This window comes from Mus caroli, unplaced genomic scaffold, assembly GCF_978045245.1.
Source record: "Mus caroli unplaced genomic scaffold, Mus_caroli_1 scaffold_11, whole genome shotgun sequence".
Lineage (NCBI taxonomy): Eukaryota > Metazoa > Chordata > Mammalia > Rodentia > Muridae > Mus > Mus caroli.
Genome location: NW_028227266.1, coordinates 77,373,038 through 77,394,467, shown reverse-complemented (window position 1 = coordinate 77,394,467; position 21,430 = coordinate 77,373,038). Strand labels below are relative to the sequence as shown.

The window sequence follows — 21,430 nt, the reverse complement described above, 5'->3', positions numbered from 1 at the left end:
GAAGATGTCATATACATAAAATAAATAAACAAATCTCTTTTTAAAAAACACTGTGAGCCGGGCATGGTGGCGCATGCCTTTAATCCCAGCACTTGGGAGGCAGAGGCAGGGAGATTTCTGAGTTCAAAGCCAGCCTGGTCTACAAAGTGAGTTCCAGGACAGCCAGGGCTATACAGAGAAACCCTGTCTCCAAAAAAAGAAAAAAAAAAAAAAACACTGTGGTGCATAGTGATGCATAGAAGTGAAACACTCATACACATAAAGTAAGCCTGAAAACACTTTTTTTAAGTTGTGAGAGAAACTGGATAGAGAAATATTTGGAAAGTTGTTTAGAATAGAGACTATAAGGATGAAACATAAATACACTGATAGTTTTAGTACACAGAAGTGATAATAAGTCATAAGCCGCCAAGAGAACAAAAGTTAGAGGATGCAAACACTTCAAATACTTGTTCCTCTTAACTAATTCTAAAATAACAGCACAGTTTGCAACACGAATTAGACCCACAGGATGATCCAATACATCCCAACTATAACCCTACCTTAATAAAACTACAGAAAGGCATTCATTTCAGAAATGCAGTCTGGAGCCCAGGCACCATTCCCTGCCATCCTCACACAGACTTGCTAAGTTCATAAAATGCAAACACTTTGGCACACAGCAGTCATGTTGACCTAGAAAGTCCCTGTTCCATACAAGTGATATGCAATACGTGAGGTGAACTAGTACTACTAGTTAAACATGTAAAATACAATGAGTTAAACATGTTCTAAGGCTTTACTTACAGACTTCATCAATGCTATCTCTTATAAGGGTTGCATCTGTCAACACCCAGAGACCACATTCCTAGAAAAGAAAAAGTTAATTTAAAAATGTTAACTAAAATAAAATCAAAATCAAAGTTTAAATGTTCTCTAATCATAGAGAACATAGCATGCGTGTGTGCGTGTGTGTGTTTAACAACTCCCTTCTCCTCTCACACAGTCATAAAAACATCCTTTTCAAAGTCAAATATAGTAATATTTTTAAAATGTGTTTAATGGCAATTCCACTAATCTAACAGTGAATGGATGCATTCTTCCATTGGCTTTTAAAACTGAAAGGACGTATTTCTCCACTCTGGTTAGATTTCTGGGACAGTGAATTTCAGTCATACCTCCAATAGAGGTTAGTCTCCATTATATTTACTTATAAAAGAGTTTATAATAGTAAAAGACACTAATATCTTTTCAGACTATCTGCCCAACTATACATACCTGAAATACAGCGAAGGAGTTCATGAACGTGCCTAGATAATATTCTGTGTTATAAAGTTCCAGTTCATGGACCATCTGCACAGAAGATAAGACACAGGGTGAATGGACTCGCATCCATCCACCTGCCCGCCACTGATTTCTTAGAAGAAATGCAGTATGCGGTCCTCATGTTCACTCAACTTGAAAATAACACAAATCAAGGAACCACGACTATACGAATGATTGTTTATCACATTCAACCAACCACAATTACATTTCTTATTTGAAATTACGTTTACTCTGCTCAGTAATACAGAGTTCCTTATAAAGATAGACCTGAGAGGAACCAAAGTGTTACGGACTCAGGCAATCGATGCATAGAGGTCAGCCCTGAAGTTTACTCTTAGCAGAGACAAGCAGGCTAAAGTGAAGAGGGTTAACACACATTCCATAAGAAGCCAGTCACTTAAATTCACAAAAGAATAAATATAAGTTATAAATATTCAGAAAACTGCTCAGCTTTGTTGGGAATCAAAGCATCAGAATTACACCTGTAGGAGGTTTTTTAATAATGGGATCCTTTCATGTATTACTTTAGCAATCCAACTGTTTTTAAGGATACTGCTAGTAAGAATGCGCAAAACAGGCTAAAAGGATTGGTCAAGGTTCTTTCTCTTTTCCTCAAAAAGATGGACATGGGATCAGAATTGAACCCAGCAAGTCTACACCTAGATATATACTCATAAGAACTAAAAGCAAAAACTCCAGGGTGGGGGTCTTTCTACACCAATGTTCACTGCAGCAGCACTCACAACAGCCAGAAGGTTAGAGGAGGAGACCTACGAGGCAGAAGTATGACAAAGTCGCTTCTAGAACTTAAAATCAGCACAAAAAAGCCAGATGTGGTTACACATGCTGATAACCTGAAAGGCTGAGGCAGGAGAACCATGAGTTTGAGAACAATCTGTGTCATATAATAAGAATCTGCCTCAAATAATAATAATAAATCCAGGTGATGGTGGGGCACACCTTTAATCCCAGCACTCGGGAGACAGAGGCAGGAAGATCTCTGTGAGTTTGAGATCAGCCTGGTCTTCAGAGCTAGTTTAGGGACAACCAAACACACACACACACACACAAAACCCTGTCTCAAAAAAACTAATAATAATAATTAATCATTAATAATAAAACAAGTAATCATAGCATGTACCTCAGTGGCCTAGCATGGTACAGTGTCCAGGTTGAGTTCCTAAGATCTCACACACACACACACACACCTCATAGGATTCAAAAGTGCTCAGAAAAAAACTGTCATTGAATCCTAGAACTATCAAAAAATGTAAATTAATATTAAAATGAATTAAAAATTTTAAAGTAAGCACAGTAAATATACATAAAAGATACAGGGAATACATATTATATAATTATATATTAGCAATATATAATTAAATATACACAAAAGATACAAATATTAGTAATATATATATAATTAGTAATAAGAGCAAAAATTAAAATTTGAAGGGTAATAATGGGTATTAAAAATATAATAGAAAATACACATGTACCTCTGCCCAACTCACACTGGAAGGCAGCTAATTTCCTTTTAAAGGCTTTTCTGTTATCACCTCTTACTATTCAGAGGGACTAATGAATTTGCTTTAAATCTTTAAGGTAATAAATGCAATAGTTTTTTTTTTCTTTTAACAACCCTTTCACATGAACAAGAGAAAATTAAACTCACGCTTTCCATTGTAATACTGTTGGGGTTTTCCATCAATGTCACACTTTTGTCAACAGCTACAATCCCCACCAGGGAGTCAGACTGTGTCGCAGAGATCCTGAGAGAGACCTTATCAGATGGCTTGACTCTAGGTTTACTCCAAAACAGCTTTACCTAAGAAAAGGAGAAGGCAAAACTAACTTTTCTCCTAATCAGATGGCTCAAAACCCATTGATGCTATCTCTGCCTTGGCCCATGGATAGTTCCAAAAACCATACACAATTTTGCCTAAGGAACGGAATTTTTTTTTCAAACTCCTACATGTTTGCAAACCATGAAACATCTCCATGTGGTATAAGCACCAATTATCCTTCACCTTTCTGCCTTGCTCCCTCCCTTTTACCATCTTCCAGTTCTCAGTCCTCAGACTAAGCCTAGAACAGTCATATCTAAAATCCCTGGAGAAGACCACGGTCTTAACGAAGAGGCAGAAAGGAAAACCACCATAGGTCCGAAGCAATCATCTGCTCCCTCTGCTGTCTCCATGGCCCCTTGAACTTTATCTGTCTTTATGTTCCACAAACCCCAGTCCAACTAATACTTCATAACGACCACTTCTCTGTCATGAGGGAAAGTTCCAATCCTGCCGAGGACCTCCGCGTCATCTAGCTCAATCCTAAAAGCAAACTGCACCCTGGATTCCACTGCCCAACCAAGACGTTTCCTCTAAGTGACTGTTCTATTAAAATGCCTGGCTTCCTCCTCTGTGTGATCCCTAACTGATCTTTCACTTTAGTCTTTTTATCATTATGCAAAGATCAGAGAAAATATCTTTTTGAAAATGAAATTTTGAAATTTTCTATTTCATTTGTCAAAAAATATCCTTTGAAAACACCCTTTGCTATACTCTGCTTCTCTGGAGGAGGTAATCTTACACCCTGCTCTTAGCTTCATACCTGGTCCCTAGGGGTGTGTCTCCTTATTTAGGCCTCCATAATTCCTTCTAAAATTCACCCGGTTTACATGGTTATTATAAAGTGAATCTTAGACAGACACTAAGAAAATATATTGCTACTTCTTTTTAAAAAAAAATTTTTTCATTAGATTAAAAACATAGAACTTTATATTATACTTAGAGAAAGTTAGAGTTACTCAAGGCTGGGGTGCAGCTCAATGCTAGCACATTTACCTAGAATGCACAAGGCCCTAGACTTACTCTCTGTCATACAAAAAAAAAAAAAATTAAAAACCGTTTTAAACAAAAGAAAGCATGAATTCAACACTTTTAACAATTTTAAAGATAATATTGAGAGGTACACAAATCTCATTCAAACTGATCCTTGTGGATTGCTGTCTATATGCCAGTGAAAACAGGCACAAGTTAAGGCTAGAGACTGTGGTTGGGCAGTGGGAAAAGAAGGCGGGCTGAGAGTTTTAGAGACGAGTCCAGAGAGACAGAGAGACAGGGAGGGAGACGGAGATGAGGAGACAAGATGGAATCTCTAGGAGAGGAATAGGAACCAGAACCGTGCAGTCCTGGGAGCCATAAGTATTGGGAATTTCTTAGACAGATGATTAATAATTAGGGTGCATTTGCCCCATCTGGGTGTGCAGCTTTTGTTTACATCAATTGGGTTTTAAGTTCTTTGTGTGGGCATTTTGTGGGTTGAGAATTTACTGATATAAATCTGACTGATAAATTACAAGCCTCTAGATTTTGCCAGGTTACCGGTATTTGTGACCACAGAGAGTGGATGGCTGGGAATGCGAGCAGGATCGCCAGCAAGAGAACCTCGCAATGGGCGGCGCTGGATGAGGATCATCGAGACTCTGGTAGAGGGGGCGCAGTGTGGGTGCCTGATTTTAAATATTTCACACATAGGAAGGTCAAGGAAGCGGTGAGAACAACGGCTCTTTCTGGCATCTTTGACATGATTACACTGGGTTTCTTACAGCTGGGGCTGAGGTGGTCTCCTGTGCAGGCTGGTTACTCAGACTAAGTACCCAATATTGGTGCACTGGAGACAAGACTTCACCCAGAACCCCAAATGCGAGACATCATGATCACTGAAAGTTTGTCCCTGTTAGCTTCCAGATGATGGAGTAGACCATCCAAATCCCGGCTCTGCTTCCGTGCACATCTCCAATGGCCCTGCTCTCTACACCTACCTCATTGCCACACTGAGGTCAACACTCGTTGTGGTCCATGTCACCGCTGGAATTTCAGGCAGAGCAATTTTTGTTTGTTTGTTTGTTTGTTTTTGTTTTTAAATACTGAAAGGACTTTGATGAATTTGAGTTAAAGTCTTAAAGCCAGGAATCACAGCTGACAAATAACTGTGGTGCTTAATACGAAAATATACATCCTCTGGATATAGGGAGTAATACAAGTTTCTAGACAGTGTGGATAACTGATTCTTCTTCAAAGAAATATTACATTTCTCAGATGTCACTAGAGTGAAGTTTTAAATATCATCACCTTAATTCTTACCTTATTTTCAAAAACAAGCTGAACGGGGACTTTTAGAATATCATTTATAATTTCCCCATCCTCTGCAATATAATATGCGATTATACAGGCCTTTGGAGCCCAGGAAGCCTCTGGTGTTAAAGAGAAAGTTCTTGAAGTTTGTTTGCCTGCAGCCACCAACTGTCCCTTTGATATTACCTGAAAATAAATAAATAAATAAATACATACATACATACATACATACATAAGAGGGTGAAATTTTTTGCTAAAGATTGTCATATTTCAACTGAAGTTATATTTATAATAATCTCTAGGATAAGTTCTTAAATTATCTTCACAACCTCTTTACAGGCAGAAATCTGTGATAAATTTTGAGATGGTTAAATTTCAACAACAACAAAAAAGATGTTGTGATTGTTAAGACCAGTAATGAATCTTTGAAAAAAACAAATGAATGATATTGACCAAAAAATCTACATAAGTTAAAAAAAGATTGCAGTAGAGTTCATGTCATCCTTTACAAATGTTATTTTTAATTCCCGATTTTTATTTCCTTTTTGCACTTCTAATTTCCAGTTGGCATATATCTGTACATGTTTATGGAACCCAGTACAAGGTTTCTGTGTATTTATACAATGTACAATGACTAAATTAAACTGCTCTTTCTAGCCCCTAATGCATTGACTTTTTTTTTAAGTGGTGGCAGTAATTTTTATTATTATTTGTCCTTTGTGAAATTGGGTAATTCCCACCAATAAAACATCATTGAGTATTTTTAACATACAAGTGTGGATATCAAGACCTTTCTTCTGCATCCATTGAGACAAGTGCATTTCTTTATGTTTAATACATTACATTAATATTTTTGGTATTTTTAATGTGTCTATATCTGTTTCTGTACAGGGGGGTTATGCATATAAGTACAGGTACCCACAGAGGGCAGAAGCCTCAAACCCCCTGGAGCTGAAGTTATAGGTGGTTGTGAGCTGCCCAACAGCTGCGCTCCACTCTGAACGAGGGTCTTTTGTAAAGCAGTAGTACATACTCTTAGCCACTGAGCCATCTTGCCAGCCCAGCACTGAGCTTGGTCTGTGCATTCAGGGTCATTTCTGAGAATGCCCCTATTGCACTGACCATTTCTTTGTCTTGGAACCTAGCATGAGATGGAAAGAAATACAGAGCTCTAATGGGAGAGCTCGGTTAGCAAAACTACAAGACCAAGGTGGCAGGCTTTAATTTTCTTTCTCATATTTCATAATTCTCACCAAGGGATTCATGTTGTCTATAGACGAGAAATTCACATGTTGTTTTGTTCTTGGTGTAAAATTTAATTATCTGTTTTAAATGAAGATATAAATATAGTCAAAGAAAGAAAACTGATTACACAATAAAAAAAGAGCAGACTAATCTGTAATGAGCTAGGAAGTCTGATGAAGACATAAGGTAAATATTACTTAAGGTGGATCTGTAGCAGATCATACTCCGAGAAATCACTAGCCTGAGAGGCAGCCAGGTGGGTGAAGGTGCTTGCCACACAAGCCTCATAGCCTGAGTTCAACCCTTGAAATCCATGATAGAAGGAGTGAATCGACTCTTGAAAGTTCTTTCTGACCTCCTCATACATGCCATGACACACAAGTGCCTGCATTCATACACACACATTACACATGTGCACACACACATACACACACACATAATAGTAAATCAATAAAGAAAACCTTAAAAATCAATTACCATATAGCTTAAGTCCTTGAATTGTCTGTTGCCACCAACCGTCAAATCAAAAGGTGACCCCACCTAGAAAAAATATATATTAGTTAATATGTACACACCAATTATAAGAACATCAAATCAGGCTGCAATCCTCAGGCAGGTCACAAGCATTACCTTTATATATTCATCTCTGGTTTTAAGCTGGATGTACGTCTTACTAGGAGAGGTAAACATACTGTGGACTGTCACAGAACTTGTACCATCAAGAAAAGAAGCCTGTAACAAAAGCAACAACGTGTAAATGTCCAGCTTCAGTAAATTGAGAAGAAATGCTAAGTGCCCAACAACCACAGAAAGCCAGATTCTTTGATTTTTGTTTTCGTGCAGAAACACATTCACCAGACATTGGTTCCTTGTCATTTTGTGGGTCATACTACACAGAATTTGACAGCTTTAAAATATGAAGGGTGAGGGTGGATCTTTGGCATTGTAGCACAGAAGAAGAAAGTGTAGCCCCTCACTTCAGAAACAAAGAAATGCTAATAGAAGATGGAATTAAACGTAAGATGGATCCTCTCCTTCTTCCCAGAGGAAGCTCATATAGAAGCAAGAAACAGCACACCTTGCTTGACCCACCTAAGTGAAGAGTCAAAAACTCAGATGTAGTGTCTCATATCTCTAATGCCAGCACTCAGGAGGCAGAGGCGGGAGGATCTCTGTTTTGAGTTTGAGGCCAGCCTGGTCTATAAAGCAAGTTCCAGCAAGGGACACGCCTGTGATCCCAGCACTCATGAAGCAAAGGCAGGAAGATCATGAGTTGAGGGCAGTTGGAACCACACAGTGAGCCCCAGGCCAGGCTGGGGTATGCAGTGAGGCCAGAGCTCATTCCCACCAGTGTTGTTCCCACTGAGTTAGGGCTCTGGCTCTGGCAGTGCTGGTACCAAAAGAAAGGTTACAAGAATCATGGACTTTCTCAGGCAGCCCAGGCTAGGAGAGAAAGCTCGGGAAAGGTGATTTCAAGTAACTGAAAACCAACCAAGATGAGGGTGTGGGGCACTTCTCCATCAAAATCTTCACATTGCTATACTTTCTGTGGTCCTTAAGATGAAATTACAGGGAAACATCCAAAGTAGAGCTTAGCCACTGTGGTCAATGAGTTCTAACACTTCCCCTACATGTGAGGCAGACATGTGCCCATGCCCCATGGTCTTTGAACTCTAACGATGTTAGTATCTCTCACAAAGTTACAATAGCAATAACACCACTGCTGTGATATGAAACCAGATCATACCTTCAGTTGTAGCTCGCTGGAAATGGACATGACTGGGAATTCAACCTTAATGATTCCATTTTGGGGGATAGTATAATTTGTGGTCTGGATATAATCCATTTCCTGATCTCCCGGATTCTCAGGGTGGTTATTTTTCCGCTGGGTCACTGCTGTGACCAAATCATTTTCTATTTCTTCAGGAGTTAGTTGATTGCCATCAGAGCGGCTGACCTTCACCTAATTGTTAAAACAAAATATTTTAAGACAGATAATAGGAAAAGCAAAAGAGTTAAGCCCAGTTGAATGTAGTCTGTCTGTACCGTTCTCATAATGCTGGACTTTGACAATTTTTGGTAGCACCCCAATCCACATCTAGGAAGCGTCTGGCACCATGATCACTGCCACCTTAGTCATGTGGCTCTCTTGACTAACACAGCTCTTTGGTGGTATGTCCCTCCTTTTTGTTCTGTTGTAATTGACAGGAGTGAAGATATTCTAAATACACACTTGTATCCTGCAGTTTGGTTATCAAACTATTGACATAAGGAACATAAGTCACCGGAGTCTCCACCTCCCCCAGGAATCTCATGGGAGAAGAGGGTCTGCATCAGCCAGAGGGGAGACTTTTCTCCCAGAGTCCCAGCTTTCTAGATACCATATAGGAGGGACAGTGATGGTCTGTTGGTGGCTCTGTGCTTTGCCTCGAGACTGTTTAGAGATCCCTAATGCTGGCCTCTCTTTAAGCCTTCACTTCATGACTCCAACAGTGAGCCTGGAGGGACTGGATCTCTGGATCCCACTGTGGCTGCCCTGAATAAATCTCCATTCTGTTTTTCATCACTAATTTGACTGCTTTAATCAGCTTACAGAGGACAGGTGGCCAAACATGGCTCACTGGGTCACTAGCTATGACCCCGAGTCTGGTGACACTCTGACTCCCTGTCAGTTCCTTGTTTTTTCCTCCTTCAAAATTTCCAACTCTCAGCTGGCTTGGCTTCATAGTTCTTTGTGTTTACACCCCAAACTCAAAATTCTCATACCCGCCTTATCCTGGAGCTCCAGCTGAGGAACTCTCTACCTGACAGCCAATCACTTCAGAGTCAGCAAATTAGTACCAAGCGACCGACCACCAATATGTTTCCTGTTTTCACTAACCACCACAATCCTGACAGACCGGCTATCTCAATTTGCCCACCAACCCCCACTCCCCCACCTCCCAAATTCATTGAGTACCAAGACCTATATTTCTCTGCCCTTCCTCTCCACCTCCATTGCCACCACCACAGGATGCCTCCTAGGCTCACACCTGGCCGCTGCTGCTCTCTTCTCCCAAACCTCCAACAGTCCTCCTCAAACACTGCTCTCGTGGCATCTCTCTCTCTCTCTCTCTCTCTCTCTCTCACACACACACACACCACACACACACACACACACACACACACACACTCACTCCACCCCACTTCCACCCCACCTGTGTCCATAGGCTCCAAATCTCACTGCCTAGAGCATAACAGTCAACCCATCTAGGAGACCCTCTGGAGCTCAGGATCTCCTAGAGTTTCCGAAGCTTTGCCTCCTATTAAATCCGGCCAAGTCCTCTGTGGCAAACACACAGGCTCGGTCACTTTTCTAAATGTGCTCTGCTCTTGCCAACCACAGCTCCTTTTGCATTATCTCATTTTGCTCCCTGCCTCCCACCCATGTGCTCCAACATTTAAAACACTACAAATCTTGTCACCCATCCATCATTAAGGCTCCCTCTTCTATAGGCAGCCCTTAATAACCTCCATCTCCACCCACAAAGCCAGCTCTCCCTTCCTTGGTCTCCCTCAGCTTCATAAATACCACATCCTGCACACTGACAAAATGCACTCAAGTTGAGAGATGGAGCATAGATAGGAGCAATGGCCAAATGTCCTACATGTGAACATGTCATGAAAAAGCACCACAGTATTTTGGGTGATTCCTAGTTTACTTTTTTCAATTTACTCAAATAATAAGTATTAATTCTGCATTCTCTCTGGAAAATACAGTATATCCTTGATGATAATTTTTAAATATTATATCTTTGATGAAATTAAATTTTAGTCCTTATAAAAATTAACATTGGGGGCCAGAGAGATGACTCAGCGGTTAAAAACACTGGCTGCTTTTCCAGAGGTCCTGAGTTCAATTCCCAGCAACTACATAGTGACTGACAACCATGTGTAATGGGGTCTGATGCCCTCTTCTGGTGTGTCTGAAGAGAGCCATGGTGTGTACTCATATGCATAAAATAAATAAATAAATCTTAAAAAAACAAAAGAAAAAGAAATGACTTTATAGAAAAAAATATATTAGACAAAAGTCACTTGGAAGCAATTCTCCATGTTCTTTTTTTCTTTTTCTTTTTCTTTTTCTTTTCTTCCTTTTTTTTTTTTGTTTGTTTGTTTGCTTGCTTGTTTTTCAAAACAGGGTTTCTCTGTGTAGTTCTGGCTTTCTTAGAACTTGCTCTATAGACCAGGCTGTTCTTGAATTCAGAGAGATCCACCTGTCTCTGCCTCCCAAGTACTAGGATTAAAGGTGTGCGCCACCACCACCCAGCCACATTCATATTTCTGAAGAGGGAAAGTAAGCCATCACCTTTTTTACTTAAAGACACAGAACACATGATCTCCTAGTCTGCCTCCTTTCTCCAGGACTCATGCCTAGTAATAAATACACCAACTTACAGTGGCTGTGAAGTTGAGAGATGGTTTCAAGACAGTCGTATAATCAAAAATCTCAATGATGTAATCATGTTGCTTGAAAAACACATTGGTGCTTGCCATTCTTGAGATACCTATATTGGAGATTGCATCATGTAGGTTGTGAAAGTTCCTTTTCACCAGGGGGGTGTATCCACCTAAGCTTCTGCTGAAGGGGCTAAAGATATCAGGGCACATAAGTCTACTCTTGTTACTGACCACAATCCCAAGAGAAAGACCAAAGTTTAGCACACTCTTCTCCCCGTGGTGTACACCAGGAGAAGAAAGCACAGACCAAAGAGGTTTTGCTTGTTGGGACAACTGAAGCAGTCTGCTGAAATAGTAATACAAGGATCCAACCAACTAACTCTAACGTTCTTATTAAAAAGAGTAAACTGTCCAGGAAGTGACAAAGGAGAAAAGAAAGAAGAGGAAGTCAGACAGTCCACTGAAAATGTAGGCCCCCTGTGTTTTTCTAAGGCTAGAAAAATAGAGTTGAAATGGGCGGAGGGGAGGGGAGGACGAATAGCCAACACGAAGTTGAAGTCCAGGTTTCATAGATTGTGAATGTCACTGTTTTATGAAACACTCCACAAGTTAAAGTCTCCAGCATTAAATAAGCTCCTCAGAAGAGCCTCGAGTCCCCTCTCCTGAGACTTGCTAGCACAGTAAGCAGGTAACAGACAACACAGAGTTTTACCTTCCTAGAGGCTACAAACCTGTGAGTGATTCCGTCACAGTAGCTATAATCTCTACCGGCCCAGGAAAGGATGGGTCCACATTCTCATAACTCCCTTCCGAGACATCCGTTACCGTTTTCAAATTCATTACCTTTTTCATCTCGTAATTATCAAAAGAGAAGTTTGCAAATCCATTTATCTGTTTTGTTCAAAAAAAAATCCATTTTACCTTTCACTTTAGGAATTCAAATTCTTAGAAACAAAACTCGTACACAGTCATATTGGAGAGTTCTTTATTCTCTCATCTAATGCTAGAAAGTTCTTGATTTTTCTTACAGACTTATTTTAGTAAGGCTGTATCCAAACTTTACTTTTAGAAAAAAATTTAAATTTTCCACACTGTGATCTGAATCATAATTATATCCCACATCTGTATCGCGTTATGTTGGAAATGGGTATAAATGTTCACTAGGTCCTATGTTCTCCTGCTGTTCCTGTAGTGAATTTCTGTTGCTCATCCCTTTGTGACTTTTGAGGAATCTCAGGAAGCACCAGTGGGCTGGCCTCACATCTGCTCCATGGCTGAAGCTGGTCTTGAACCACTTACCCTCCTTCCTCCACCTCCCTGAGGGCTGGAATAATCGGTGTGTTCCACCACACCCCACTGGGTCCTATAGTTATTTTTTTTATTGAGATTGAAATTATCCCTGTTGTAGATTATAAAAGATCTGCAAAAGTTACCTCAAAACTTTTTGTGATATTCTTCTTTTTTCCCCAAAAAGATAAAGGTAAAAATGTAAGTGACAGACTTCCCTTCACTGGCTTCCCATACGTATACCTGAAAACAATTTTTAAAATATTGTATTATTACATTTTCAACTCGATGGTGTCAGAGGAACACGGTAGAAAAAATATATATATCACTTTCAATAAGCATACATTAGCAATTCAACAGAGAAGAATTACATTAAAAGTGCACCTCTCCGACAATTTTTAAAAAAGCACAAGTCCACCACGTAGCACTGTTATCCCAGCAGTCAGGAGGCTGAGACAGGACAAGTTCAAGGTCGGCTTGAGCTACTTCTCAATGATCTGTCCCAAGAAAACAAAAAACACCAACAAAAGCACAAAGAACGAAGAGCGTTCTTAACAGATAGTGATCCTTCAGATTGGGTCTCCAGATGAAACTCTGAATTAAAGCATCTAAGAGCAGCTCAAACGCTGCCAATCTGAGGCCTCTATCACAGAAGTGTGAACATTAAGGGAAGGCACAGCTTCTCCGATAATGAGCTCTAAAAAAAACTAGGGAAAGCTCTCAGGCTAGAAAGCTGGACTGGCCATCGTCTGGATGTCTTCACACCTGTAAAAATGTCTGGATGTTAATGAAGTTAAAATCACCATAGGCAACTGTCACACACTGTCCCAGAACTCTCCAGGAGGGATTGTCAGACCTTAGACTATAGAGTACCAAATGCATTTATTTATAGCTACCAAAAAAAAAATTATTTTGTTTTTAAGCAAGGAAACTTTAAAAACTAATTTTTTAAACATCATTTCAAACTCATCTCCTGTCAAACCAGATTCTCTGACAATTCACAGTCTTTTTTTTAATGTTTTTATTGGATATTTGCATTTATATTTCAAATGCTATCCCCAAAGCCCCCTACTCCCTACCCTGCCCTTCTCCCCTACCCACCCACTCCCTCTGCCTGGCCCTGGCATTCCCCTGTACTGGGACATATGATCTTCGCAAGACCAAGGGCCTCTCCTCCCACTGATGGCCGACTAGACCATCCTGTGCTATATATGCAACTAGACACAGCTCTGGGGAGTACTGGTTAGTTCATATTATTGTTCCTTCTATAGGGTTGCAGACCCCTTCACCTCCTTGGGTACTTTCTCTAGCTCCTTCATTAGGGGCCCTGTGTTCCACCCAATAAATGACTGTGAGCATCCACTTCTGTATTTGCCAGGCATTGGCATAGACTCACAAGAGAGAGCTATGTCAGAGTCCTGTCAGCAAAATCTTCCTGGCATATGCAATAGTGTCTGGGTTTGGTGGTTGTATATGGGATGGATCTCTGGGTGGGACAGTCTCTGGATGGTCTTTCCTTCCACCTCAATTCTGAACTTTGTAACTCCTTCCATGGATATTTTGTTCCCCATTCTAAGAAGGAGCAAAGTATCCACACTTTGGTCTTCCTTCTTCTTGAGTTTCATGTGTTTTACAACTTATATCTTGGGTAGTTTAAGTTTCTGGGCTAATATCTGCTTATCAGTGAGTGCATATCATGTATGTTCTTTTGTGATTGGGTTACCTCACTCAGGATGATATCCTCCAGATCCATCCATTTGCCTAGGAATTTCATAAATTCATTCTTTTTAATAGCTGAGTAGTACTCCATTGTGTAAATGTACCACATTTTCTGTATCCATTCCTCTGTTGAGGGACATCTGGGTTATTTCCAGCTTCTGGCTATTATAAATAAGGCTGCTATGAACATAGTGGAGCATGTGTCCTTATTACAAGTTGGAACATCTTCTGGATATAAGCCCAGGAGAGGAATTGCTGGATCTTCTGGTAGTACTATGTCTAATTTTCTGAGGAACCGCCAGACTGATTTCCAGAGTGGTCTTAATTTTATTTCCTTAATTATTCCTTCTCATAATGGCGGCATTTCTTCGCGTAAAGGAAAGGCGATCTTCAGTAAATCATTTTACTGCCAGAAAGTCTTTCTAAAATGGGTTCTTTCCATCTCTATTTCAAACGTTGGGCTAACCCGTAAAGCCAGTTTTCCTCTGCAGTTCACAAATTGTAATAGTAAACTGATGTTTCCTGAATCTGTTAATTAGACACAGAAATAACCTCTCCTCTGGTCCAACTCCAAAGCAAATGCAGAATTTTCCAAATTAAGAGAAAGAAGAAAGAAAAATCCACCTTCAAATATACCATCCTTCCAAGCAAAAACAGTGAAGTTATTGGGGACCTGACATCAAAATCACTCACCCGAGCCCTCGGCACCTAACAGGGCCTGTGTCTTGTTAACTATTAAATAAAGGCAAAACCAGAATGCCAGGATATTGCATTTTTAAATGGTTGTGTCATATGATAGTTTAGAGTGCTTGAAAATAATAACTTAATGTATTCTCCAAGGCATTTTTATTTTAATCTTGGCTTCAAATGTGAAGCAGAGGCTACAGAGAGATGACTCAGTGGTTAAGGTTTTTTCCCATTCTGAACTATTTTCCCGCCCCTAGTACCCAATGTTTTAGAAATTTGACGATGCATTCTACCAGCTCTTACTCACTAGTCTGTGGGAAATATTTTAGGAATGACAGCTTGAAGTAAAGATGTGGACATCTGTCCTATGCTAAATGAAGTATTGCAGACAGTTGATTACTACAGAGTAGAAGACTTTTTTAAAAGGAAAATTTTGTGCTAGTACTCTTACGTGTGTATGAAGGGTTTTTTTTTTTTCCACGCTGTTTTACAACAGTTTAGAGCCATACCAAAAGGCAAATGCAACTTACTTTGCTATGACGGAGCCATTTAACTGCTTAGACTTCAAGGAACAATACAGCGGTGTCTGCAGGGTGACTTCGAACTTCGGTAACACTGCAAAAGAAAATCAATCTGTTAAAGAAATCTATTTCATCAACCTCTGAAGCTGACGCACACAAAAATAAGAGTTGTTCTCACGAGTTGATAGTTGGTACTTCTTGAACACGGCTGTATTAGGATCCATGTGTTAACATAAATCAAAAGCCCTTTATGTAACTCCATCAGATAGCCTTACTTAGATCAGCTTTATACAATAACAAAATGGGTTTGTTTGCTCGCTTTAAGTTTGTTTATTTACTTATCCATTTTGCATGTGTGTGAGCGCCAGAAAGTATGCATGTGCATTCCACATGTGCAAGAGGAGCCTGCAGAGGTGAGAATGTGGCGTCCCTGGGATTGCAGTTGCAGGTGCTTAGGAGCCATTACATGGATGCTGGAAACCAAACCCAGGTCCTCTACAAGAGCAGGCAGCATTCTTGACCACTGACCCATCTCAACAGCTCCCACAAAATGTTTTGCAATTAATATTCCTTAAAATAAAATACTCTAACACAATAAAAATGTTTGTGGTTGGGCTGGAAAGATGGCTCAGCAGTTAAGAGCATTGACTGCTCTTCTGAAGGTCCTGAGTTCAAATCCCAGCAACCACATGGTGGCTCACAACCATCTATAATGAGATCTGACACTCTCTTCTGGTGAGTCTGACGATAACTACAGTGTACTTATATTTAATAATAAATAAATCGAGGGCCCGGAGTGAGAGGAGCAGAAGTGAGCAGAGGTCCTGAATTCAATTCCCTGTAACCACATGATGGCTCACAACCATCTGTACAGTTACAGTGTACTCATATACATAAATAAATCTTTTGTAAAAACAGTACAATCTTTTTTTAAAAAACTGTTTGTGGTTTTAGCTTGAGCCTATAGAAAAGTTTTTATAATGTCAGTGACCAAAGAAATACATGAGACTCCTCTAAGGGACCTCACCAACACAATTTATGTAAGATAAATATCAAAAAGGCTATTAAGTCAGTAAAATACCCCAAACCCATGGGACCAAAGGCACTCAATGTGCCAAGACATTGATAAACTCTAAGCCAGTGTAGGAGGGAAGCTCAAAAAAGTCACATAGGACAACTATGTCCCTCCCACACACCTCTCCAAAGAATACAAATCTTCAAATACTATAGGTTGCCCACCAATCACCCTATGACTGTACCTCACCAAGGCCGTGTAACCACCCAGCACCAACACAGTGAAATATGAAAACAACATACAAAAATTTTGATCATGCCAGCCATGGTGGCTCACCACTTTAATCCCAACACTTGAGAAGCAGAGACAGGTGGATTTCTATGAGTTTACGTCCAGCCTGGTCTACTTATCAAGTTCCAAGGAGTGGAGAGTACCCAATGAAATCCTTTCTCAAGAAAAAAAACAGTCACTTCCCTATGATTTCTTTTAGAACATTGACCAAAGGGAATAAAATACGAGCCACATGTGTAATTTTTCATTTCTAGTGATCACATTTTTAAAAAATAAACAGGTAAAGTAAATTTTGCAATATTTTCCTTAACTTGTCTAAAGTCTTCTTGCTTTAATATTTAGCAAAAATTTTAAATGTATTATAAATGGACTTTCTTTTTCTTGCACTAAGTGTTGGGATGAATTTTACATGTATAACACATCTCTATTGGAACCAGATACATGTCTATATCCGTACACCTATATAGGGTGAGGGGCTCTGGGTGACACACAAAATTCCAGTTAAGGAGTCGCAGAATGGTATGGCCAGCCTAAGCTAAGAGTGGCTTTTACTCATTTTAACTGGTTGGAACAAACAAAAGGGAAATGTGTGATGATGCCTAAGCTTGCTGCAGGATAGTGGCATTCGCTTATGTGTTGGCTGTGTCTGCTATCGTTCTAGAGAGACACAGATGAGCAACTGAGACAGATGCTGTGGCTTACAGAAACCAGAGTACTACTTTCAGTCCCATCGCAGGAAAAGACTCTGCTGGTCCCTGTTCCAGGCCATGGCATGGATAGGAAAGTACCATGGAAGATAGGGGGGCTGGAATCACAAAGACGTAACAAACTAGATTTCAGAATTCTTTTGGCCAGGTTAAAAGTGATCACAAAGGGCTTTATAAGTCAAATTAAAGGGTTCATCTACTGGACCATCTAGAGACTGCCGTATCCAGGGATCCATCCCATAATCAGCTTCTAAACGCGGACACCATTGCATACACTAGCAAGATTTTGCTGAAAGGACCCAAATATAGCTGTCTCTTGTGAGACGATGCCGGGGCCTAGCAAACACAGGAGTGGATGCTCACAGTCAGCTATTGGATGGAACACAGGGCTCCCAATGGAGAAGCTAGAGAAAGTACCCAAGGAGTTAAAGGGATCTGCAACCCTATAGTTGGAACAACATGATGAGCTAACCAGTACCCCAGAGCTCTTGTCTCTAGCTGCATATGTATCAAAAGATGGCCTAGTCGGCCATCAATGGAAAGAGAGGCCCATTGGACTTGCAAACTTTATATGCCCCAATATAGGGGAATGCCAGGGCCAAAAGAATGGGAATGGGTGGGTAGGGAAGTGGGGGGGGGGCGCTATAGGGGACTTTTGGGATAGCATTGGAAATGTAATTGAGGAAAATATGTAATAAAAAAATATTAAAAATTAAAAAAAAATTAAGTAGGATATGCTATGCAATGTAAAAAAAAAAAAGGGCTCATCTACAAGCTCAAAGACACTAATTGATCAGTTCTTAGGGAGGCCTTAAGCTTTTACTCATCTCTGCCTTCTCTCTATCCACCAAGAACAGCCAGCCACTGCTTTCGTCTGTGTGCTTATAAATGCAATATGGCGCCTGCACGAAGATGTTCTACCTTAGCTGAACACCGTCTCCACTGTGTCAACCAAATAAAGATTTATGGAAAGTAACTGATGTCAAATTGATAATTTGGGGGTTTTTTGGGTCTGGGGAACTGAATTCAGGTCCTTGCCCATGCTCTCAACTGAACCACATCCCCAATTCCAATGTTTAGTATTCCAAGAGTCAAAAATAATAATATTTTATAAGTACAGGGGAGCCAGGTGCTTGGGAGGCCAAGGTAAGAAGATAGCCACAAATCTGAGGCAAGCCTGCTCTTGAAAGCAAGTTCCAGACGGCACTACATGAAGAGACCCTCTCTCAAAACAAAACAAAACCAGAAGGCTGGAGAGACAGCTAATTCTTTAAGGGAACCAACTGCCTTTCAAGAGGACCCAGGGTTGATTCCAAAACCTACATGGCAGCTCACAGCCATCTGTAGCTTTAGTTCCAAGGGGATCCAACGCCCTCTTCTGGCTTTCACAGGCACAGCACACATGTGGTGCACGGACATACATGACAGGTAAAACATTCATATACATAAAATAAAAATAAGTAAATCTCAAAAAAACAGAAAATGAAAAACTGTCATAAGAAAAGACTGACGTTGTGGAATGTTAGATCTTGCCCCCTTTTGCTTTATAATAATATAATTTCAGAGCATTTGCAAAGGAATGTTGAATCCTAGAAGGAATACTAAACTTATATCTTTATTGGGATTTTAATTTTAAATAGCATGTCTCTTGAAATTTTCTCATCTCTATATATAGTAATAAATGCAACAGTTTCCCTTCAAAAAATGAATAACTCTTACCATATTCTAGGACCTGAAATGACTGGTAATATTGTTGATCCTATTGGGAAGAGAAGACAAAAACAAATACGAGTTAATCTTACCCTCTTCTCTGCATAAAAGTATTTAAAAATTAGTTTTGAATTGAATTTTTAATGAGATATAACTCAGCAGTTTAGAACATGAGATGTTCTTCTTAAGGATCCCGATTCAATTCCCAGCACCTACATCACAGCGCACAACTGTCTGTTAATTTCACATCCTGAGGACCTAACACCTTTACACAAACATAACTGCAGACAGAGCATCAATATACACAAAATAAATCATTTTTTAAAAACATAACTTCCCTAACTTACCTTCATTTAAACAAATCTGATTTTCATCATTTGCAAAACAAAAATTAGGTTGAAGAGTTCATAAACTTATGAAGCCATGACAACACATATCAAACAGAAAAAGATTTCAACTGTGTTTTGAATATAACTTTAAAATACAGAAAAAATGAAATTGTTTGTAATTAAAATGTTTATAAATATCATGACGACAAAGTTATCATGAAACAACATATCCCACCTTCTAATCCCTTGAATTCTTTTCTACTGTAATATTAAAACCAATACATCCTATCCTGATTTAACAGATATTAATTGATCCCTTTTCCAAGACTCACAAGAAAACAGGTTTTCTCATTTGTCATTTTCTAACTTACAATTCTAACTATGTGGATAGCCTTTTGGGGTGCCACCAGGCAGGAATCTGACCTTAGGCCACAGCAAAGAAGCAAGCCAAGGCAGGAATCTGACATTAGGACATGACAAAGAAGTAAGTTCAGGCAGGGACCTGACATTGGCCAAGGACAAGGAAGTAAGAATCTAATTTTAGGGTAGAACAAAGAAGTAGGCTCAGATATCTTTTTTTTTTTTAAATTTTTCTTAAATTCTAATACAAAAGAACTTTATTATTTGCCGTTTCTTTTTTTTTAATTAGGTTTTTTCTTCATTTACATTTCAAATGCTATCCCAAAAATCCCCCATGCCCTACCCCCACCCCACTCTCCTCCCCACCCACTCCCACTTCTTGGCCCTGGCGTTCCCCCATCCTGAGGCATATAAAGTTTGCAAGACCAAGGGGCCTCTCTTCCCAATGATGGCCGACTAAGCCATCTTCTGCTACATATGCAGCTAGAGACACGAGCTCTGGGGGTACTGGTTAGTTCATATTGTTGTTCCACCAATAGGGTTGCAGACCCCTTTAGCTCCTTAGGTATTTTCTCTAGCTCCTCCATTGGGGTCCCTGTGTTCCATCCAAAAGCTGACTGTGAGCATCCACTTCTATGTTTGCCAGGCACCGGCATAGCCTCACAAGAGACAGCTATATAGGGTCCTTTCAGCAGAATCTTGCTGGAGCATGCAATGGTGTCTGTGTTTGGGGGCTGATTATGGGATGGATCACCGGATGCGGCAGTCTCTAAATGGTCCATCCTTTCATCTCAGCTCCAAACTTTGTCTCTGTAACTCCTTCCATGTGTGTTTTGTTCCCAGTTCTAAGAAAGGGCAAAGTGACCACACTTTGGTGTTCGTTCTTCTTGAGTTTCATGTGTTTTGCAAATTGTATCTTGGGTATTCTAGTTTCTGGGCTAATATCCACTTATCAGTGAGTACATATCATGTGAGTTCTTTTGTGATTGGATTACCTCACTCAGGATGGTACCCTCCAGGTCCATCCATTTGCCTAGGGATTTCATAAATTCATTCTTTTTAATAGCTGAGTAGTACTCCATTGTGTAAATGTACCACATTTTCTGTATCCATTCCTCTGTTGAGGAGCATCTGGGCTCTTTCCAGCTTCGGGCTATTATAAATAAGGCTGCTATGAACATAGTGGAGCATGTGTCCTCATTACCAGTTGGAACATCTTGATCAAATAGTGATCATTGGGGCTTTATTGTCTTGCTTGTTCCTTAACTATTGTCTTGCTTGATTCCTCATTGTGCTACTCGCCCTTAATACTTGCATGTAACTAAAATGGTATAAAAGCAGACTGGGAAAAATTAAACCTGCCTTCAGCCTCAGAATTGATTGAACCCTGCTACAATGTTGTCTAATTGTCTTTTTTCTTTTTAATCCTCTCTCCTTCACTGGAGAACCTGTTGACTGACTGAACAGGCTTGGTCATAACTACAAATTCTAAACAGCAAAAACCTCAGTAAAATGGCTAAGTGATTTCACAAATCTTAAACTTCTATATTTGTCCTAGCAAACAGAGCTGCACCATTAAAACTGTAGCTTTCCTAGAAATAACAACTAATCTAAAGTGTGTATTTTAAGGTTTTTGTTGGTTGGTTGGTTTTTTGTTTTGAGTTGGTTTGATTGGGGCAGT

General features: G+C 39.9%; 1 protein-coding gene across 2 annotated transcripts in view; it reads right to left on the bottom strand.

Annotated features, from left to right (window-relative positions):
- Positions 1 to 21,430, bottom strand: part of Cd109 (CD109 molecule) — a 113,724-nt gene that overhangs the window by 52,225 nt on the left and 40,069 nt on the right. For both annotated transcript variants that reach the window (XM_029482122.2, XM_021172854.3), the window contains exons 6-17: positions 19,070 to 19,109; positions 15,347 to 15,431; positions 12,557 to 12,653; positions 11,855 to 12,014; positions 11,121 to 11,230; positions 8,431 to 8,646; positions 7,314 to 7,415; positions 7,161 to 7,223; positions 5,448 to 5,624; positions 2,978 to 3,130; positions 1,258 to 1,332; positions 787 to 847 (exon numbers count right to left, since the gene is read on the bottom strand). In XM_029482122.2, coding sequence (XP_029337982.1) covers positions 787 to 847; positions 1,258 to 1,332; positions 2,978 to 3,130; positions 5,448 to 5,624; positions 7,161 to 7,223; positions 7,314 to 7,415; positions 8,431 to 8,646; positions 11,121 to 11,230; positions 11,855 to 12,014; positions 12,557 to 12,653; positions 15,347 to 15,431; positions 19,070 to 19,109 — 1,339 coding nt within the window. The remainder of the gene's footprint in view (positions 1 to 786; positions 848 to 1,257; positions 1,333 to 2,977; positions 3,131 to 5,447; positions 5,625 to 7,160; positions 7,224 to 7,313; positions 7,416 to 8,430; positions 8,647 to 11,120; positions 11,231 to 11,854; positions 12,015 to 12,556; positions 12,654 to 15,346; positions 15,432 to 19,069; positions 19,110 to 21,430) is intronic.